Below are 6,620 nucleotides of genomic sequence, written 5' to 3' on the forward strand. Positions count from 1 at the left end.
TGATATAAAAGAGTTATCAGACAGCAACAGAGCACATTAGGTAATGTCCCATCAGACTCACATTAACTTGAGCTAGAGTACAGTTTCTCAATGTTCCCTGCACTTTCACAGCAATGTTTCTTTTTCTGCTTAGCAACATCTCCCTAGTGAAGAAATTCCACAAGACTGGGACAAGATGCCTGTCAAAGTGCTTGTTGGGAAGAATTTCAACAGTGTCATCTTCAATAAGACCATGACTGTATTTGTTATGTTTTGTAAGTGTTGTCATTAAATTCAGATTTTAAGCTGCTATAAGATGATCAATTGGAAGGAAAAAATGAAAGCTCATGCTTATATACCAAACTAATCTTGTCACTTTACAGAATTGAGCTCAATGAATTTTTAGTGTTTCTGGAAAAAATTGAAGAAAAATTTGTGTCATATCTGTGGAAATGCTGTGATACCTTTGCTGACTTAATGTTGCACTGAGTAGCACTGGATCTCTTCAGTAAATATTGGTCAAGGCCATATGAAATCTCTGTGTTGAAAGAAACAGGACACTGGAACATCGTGGTGTACAATTGAAGTGTCTTGCACAGCATGAGCCAGGCTTCCAAGGGCAGAGGGAGAGTTAACTGAGATTGTCTGGTTATGATGCTCTAGGATTAAATCCCAGATAGGAATTGTGGTTTAGGAAATTGGAACTCTTTTTTTGCTTCTCTGTCTGCAAGGGATGTGGTTTCCTTCTTTCCAGCAAGAAACCTCTGCCCTATCCTTGTACCAGCCAGCAGGGATTAGTTTGTGCCTCAGTTCAGTAAAGCAAACATGCAGCATTAACAGCAATATAGACAACTAGCTGTACTGCCCTGAATTCCAGAAATTCCTAAAGGTAGGACATTCCTGCCATCTTCCTTGTTGGCTGCAGCTGTGTCACTCAGACAAGTAATTTTTACATTTCAGTATCATGAACAAACTGAATGAGCTAAGCAAGAATTGAACCAAGTCCTCTGGAAATGAAAGGCAGGGAATGTACTGTATTCAGTCAAGTGCTCCTGAAATTTTAATTCTGTGGGAACCAAGTGTGAGCATTGTTCTCCTGACTGAGGGACTGCAACTGTGTTGTGAGCTTTTTAAAGGGACAAAGGGCTCTCAGCAGTTTGCTTTTCTGGTGACCTGCATCAGCTCAGTGCTGAGTCAAAACAGCACCATGACTCAAATTCCTCTTTCTAGAGTCAACATAGAGTAGTTTATTTATTAGCATAGCACAGTTAATTTTACTATGCAGGAAGTATTTTGTAGTTCTGACAAGTATTTCAACACGGGAATGATGCAAGGTTTTAAGGTGGGTTGCACTGGTTATCTGGCACACCCATCCAGCAAAGCAGTCCAAGTTCTGTGTTTGTTACAGTCCTAAGAGGCTAAAGAGAGCTAAAGCAGCACTGCTATCAGAAATGTGCTAGTGAGTAACTAGTTATCACTACATGGAAATGTGAAATTCATGAAGGGCAAATGGTTTCAAGCAGATATTTATCACAAACTCTGTTAACCTGAAGGGCTGAATAGGTTCCCGGTGATTGCTTCTACCACCACTTCTGTGTCCCTATAATTTTATTCTTAAATTTGCAGATGCCCCTTGGTCCCATGAGTGCAGACAACTCCTGCCAATCTGGGATAAGCTGGGAGAGCAATATGAAAGCCACAAAGACATAATGATTGCAAAGATTGATGTCACAGCAAATGACATCCTGGCCGTGGCCCTGGACCGCTATCCGTTCTTCACACTCTTCCCTGCCGGGTCCCATCACCAGGTGAGAGGCTCTGGGGGAGACTGGGGAGGCTCAGCAAGCAGGGGCCTTGTGCACAGGGAGAAAGGAGTCCTGTCACTAGGAAAGATTTGGTCTTTTCTGCTCAGCACTGGCTTCTGAGTAGGCATTGCTGCCAAGAACCTGAATTAGAGGGGAAACCCTTCTATTGTCTCATCCTATACATGAGGGAAAGAAACCCTATCATCCTATATCTCATCCTATATATGAGGGAAACCCTTCTATTGTCTATATATGAGAGAAACCCTTCTATTGACTCATCCTATACACGAGGGAAACCCTTCTATTGTCTCATCTCAGGTATCATTTGCTCCCTTGCACTACAAGTCCTCAGGGCCCCACATCCTGCTGTTTAACCATCTCCAATCAGCCTGTTGGGTTCTGGCAACAATCTCAGCTTGGAGTGAATTTACAGATAGCTCCCAATGACCGCAGTGCCTTTTTACTTCAAACCCTGACAAGAGAAGTTGTCTCAAAGAACTACTTGTGCCAGTTATTTCCAGAGCATGTATGATAAATGTCTCTAAAATGTTAGTACTGCAGTTGTTATTTTCCTCTACATTTTCACAAAACCCAAATCAAAACCTTTCTTCTATACATTTAAGCCAGTAATTTTACTTTGTTCTGGTATCCCAGCCTCCACTGGTAATAAATATTTGTTGTCAAGACCAATGATTTTTGCAATATGCTACCTAATCAATCAGCTATGTTACACAATAATTAGAAAATGCTGCTGAAAGTGGAGGCAAAAAATATTAAATAGCTACATTCTCCATCTATGTGGATTATCTAATTAAAAAGAAAATATCGCAGAAGTAAAAAAAAACCAAAACACTATAATTAAGGCATTACTAAGCTTTTCATTTTTCTTAGTAGTAAACTTAAATTAAATTCTAAGACATTTACCCATGTCCTCATTTAATCTCTGAGAGATATTCCTCTCAGATGTGCATGCACAACTTCTGATGAATTGAACTGCAGTCCTGCACACTCACACAATGTTTAGTCTTCTAGCAGAAAAGCAGAAACCCTTTAAATGCTCAAAATAAATGTCAGTTTGCAAAAAACCCACAAATACACAAACAAAAAAGCCCCAAACCAGTAAAAACTTTCATTAACTATTAAGGGATTGTGTCATAATTAAAAATTCTCTGGAATTAAAGGGTATTTGAAATCTCAAGTTCTTCCTTGTGCACTATGTTTTTGCACTACTTCCCTCAAGTGCAGAGATTTCATCTTGTGCTTGGCTAGCTGTGCAGGTTCCTGTAGGTGTCTGTTTCTATGGGTTAAGTGAGAAAAATTACTTTTCCATACTCCCATGCACAGATTACTGTAATGAAAAGTGTTGACACACATCCCCAGTAACCACTGCAGGAATCAGCTGCTTCTCTGGCTTTACAGATCTTCAGGCTCTGAGAAATTGGTGTTCCAGCCATCATCAGAGTTGATAAAATCAAGACTCAGCTGATAATATTAATTGCCTCTAGAGAAATAAAAGAATCTTTTTCCAGAAACTTAAACTCACAAACATAAAACCCATTAAAAAGCAGTTTCAAAGCTGCCACACTTTATATTAAAATGGAATGGAAATACTAAAATTTTGGTATACAAAAAATGTACAATATTAGTGAACTCACCAGTGTGGAGGTGTTTTGGTTACAGTCCTTTGAACCCAAATCAGGTGTAAGAGTAGCCAAAGTAACACAACATTATTGGTCTCAGTGGGAGTGGGCTTAACCCAGCTGAGAATAGGCCTCCACCTATTTCTAAATACACTCAGATAACAGCAGGCAATTCCCAGCGTCACTTACATGAACTTCTACAACTTTTTTCTAAAAAACTTGTGCAAAAACCCTTTTATACTTCTAGAGAGCAAAGGTTTCTTGGGGAGGAATCTTTAAAATACAATATGGTGCCTAGAGCCACTGAAACTACTTCTTGCATTAAACTTCCTCAGAAGAAAATCCTCAGGAAATCCCCAATTTAAGGTGAAGTATAAGAAAATTAATGTCACTGCTCATCTTCATCCTCTTCTTTCAAGCTGTGCAAAAGTGCATTTCAAAACTATTCCAGAATTTGAATTTCCATCAAAATCTTTGAACAGTTTTGAATAGCATGGCTGGACACTTAAAAGACTCTGCTCTTCAGAATATCTTGCCAATGTTTGTTGTTAAGCACAAAAAACCCCACTGATGTCAGTAGCTGGCAGGATCCCAAACTAATACCAGAAAATAATGGTTGTTTTTTTATACAAATCCTTTTCTTCTAAGGAATATACATCTATTTCTTCTTTACACTCAGTTTCCATATAATGTTGGAACCTGCTGTGCCTCTGTCATTGCTTTCTAAACTGAGCACAAAAGTCTAGAGTTTGGTCAGTCTAAAGAACCTAAATCCTCCACCCCATTTTGGTATTATTTCCAAAATTCTGTGTAGAGTTACATACTTTAATTCTTTTTCAGGAAGTGGCCTATACTGGGGAATACACATTGGAGGCATTTTCTGAATTCTTAGAAGAACAAAGAAAGACGACAGCAGAACCAGGAGAGGAGGTAGGCATTTGATCCAGACCTGATCTGCTGTGTAAGCCAGGCAGGTTCCCAGCTGGTGAGACATCCCTGAGCTGGCTGTAGCCCAGCCACCCTCCTGGTCCCCTGTTTGTGCCAGTGCTGGGGTGGTTCTGACCAGTGCATGGCTGGTGCCATCCCCACAGCAGCTGCAGCCTTGTAGCACAGCCTGGCAGGCACACACCCACTCACATCCCTGTTCTTGTCACACGAAGCCTCATCCCCCACTGCTGGTGTTATCCCTGAGTCACACGCCAGCCCTGGCAGCCAGCACAAAGCAGCCTGCAGCCTGGCAGGTGTGCGGCAACACTTGCTCACAGTTTTAGCTGGAAAAACAAAGCCCAGCTAAGTGTCAGAGTTAGAGCTGTTCAAATCCCCACTGCTCACCTCATTCTGCTACATTCAGTGCAGCTTCTCTTCCTCCTAAAACAAGGACACAGCTGAGAGCACAGGATGTTCCTTCTCTGAGCAGTCTGGTTGTGATTGTTGTCAGCTCCTTGACCCTTTTTTCTGCACTGTAAATCAGACCAGAGAGGTGTTTGCTGTCCCACAGCTGCCTGTTATTTAATCACAGACACTTCACTGCTAAAAGACACATGGTAAGTGAGCAAGGTGACTGAGCTCCACAGAGAACTACAGGGAACAGAAAAATTCCTGACATGTAAATGGAGACACTGTCCACCCAGTGTGAGAATCCTGGGCCCTTTCTGCCCCGCATGAAGTGGGACCACAGGTTAGCAATTGTTATCAACACTCTTTTCAGCTGGTAGGAAAACTGTCTGTGGGTGGAGAAACACTTTTGAGTTTGCAGACTTATTTCCACCAGAGGCTTTGATTTTCTCCTGCATTCAGTGCTTCAATATGTAGTTACTGCTGGAGAGAGATGACTGAACTAGTAGTGGGACACAAAAGGCTGCAGAGCAGGACCAGACACCCAATCACTGCAAAATTCTTCTTTCCAATACCCAAAGCCCACACCTGATGTCTGTCTCTTGCATGTTCCTTAGTGCTGTGCTTCAAGCAGATCTATTGAGTTCTACACAGTCTTTTACATGCAATATTTGAGCTCTGTATATTCTGCTGTCTCTCCTTCATGCTTTATTTCACATAAGAGAATAAGTAAAAAAGTCACCTTAGAAAATACCACTCAAAACCATGTTTTGTGTAGCAAAAGGGGTAAGTAATTTTCATTTTCTCATCTGTTCACTTTTTCCACCCTTACCTGACACCCACCACATTTTCCCAGAAGATTGCAGTATTAGACCATTTGCAGTACAGCGCTTGATATGAACTTCCCTCTTGAAGTAATTCCTCATCCTCACCTCAGGACATTCACAAACACACAAACAAGATAAATAAGGTAGTTTATTTTGAGATTGCCAAAGAAAGACAGTCTTGTGCCCATCAGCACACGTGGTATTCTAAATTCATATTAAATCTTCACACAAAGCTTCATCTAAGCTATGCCATAAACCAGTGAAAAGGTGTAAAAACAAAGTGCATTTTAGCAACAGCTGCGCTATTTCTGACCTCATTAACAAGACCTCAAGTTCTTTAGTTGGAAAAGATGAAAATCTGCATTTCAACTAATCTTAAAATTTTTTATTTTTTTATTAAGAATTACTAAAGTCTTTGTGAACATTTGTAATAAGCAATTTTCCTCTTGCATTTCCTTTTTTAAAAGGATCCTTCGGGAGGAATCAAAGAGGATTTCAGCCAAAAGGAAACGGTAATAACAGAGAAAGAACTTTAATGGTTCAGAGAAAGAGAAACATTCTCAGGATTGTGGGGAATCCTTCCTGGAAGGAGCTCAATGGAAGAATGACTCATCTCAAGTGAACACAGAGCTGAATAAAAAAATAAAAGTAAAGAATTTAGTATCCATGGCTTGTTATGTGTGACTTCTCTTCTGAATCCAATTTAACTCCTAGTTTTACTGGGATCAGTTCTCAGGGGTTCTTAAAATACTGTCAATTTTGCTTAAACAGTGGCTTTATTATTAATAAAACTACTCTTCAGAAAGGTGTGTATGCCATGGCAAACAGACCAAGATATAAAACCACGCTATCTGAACAGGACCAGCAACAAGATTGCCACTGATTGCTCTCCAAAACAGCCTGTTGTTTTCAAAGGAGATTAACTGCTCCCAAAAGGAAGGGTCTACCACTGCAAAAAGCATACCTAGGGTGATCTTCAGAAAAAGTCATTAGAGCTAGGGGCTGAGCCCAAAGGGCAGCAAGGAACAGCTCAT

The 6,620-nt window shown here is 40.5% G+C and overlaps 1 protein-coding gene across 1 annotated transcript in view; it reads left to right on the forward strand.

Moving 5' to 3' along the window:
• PDILT (protein disulfide isomerase like, testis expressed) overlaps positions 1–6,252 on the forward strand; it is a 23,492-nt gene extending 17,240 nt beyond the window's left edge. The window contains exons 8-11 of the mRNA XM_005420395.2: positions 134–254; positions 1,606–1,787; positions 4,265–4,354; positions 6,054–6,252. Of these exons, the coding sequence (XP_005420452.1) occupies positions 134–254; positions 1,606–1,787; positions 4,265–4,354; positions 6,054–6,122 (462 nt within the window). The 3' untranslated portion in view covers positions 6,123–6,252. The remainder of the gene's footprint in view (positions 1–133; positions 255–1,605; positions 1,788–4,264; positions 4,355–6,053) is intronic.
• The last annotated feature ends 368 nt before the right edge of the window (positions 6,253–6,620 follow it).

This window comes from Geospiza fortis, unplaced genomic scaffold, assembly GCF_000277835.1.
Source record: "Geospiza fortis unplaced genomic scaffold, GeoFor_1.0 scaffold237, whole genome shotgun sequence".
NCBI classification, from domain to species: Eukaryota; Metazoa; Chordata; class Aves; order Passeriformes; family Thraupidae; genus Geospiza; species Geospiza fortis.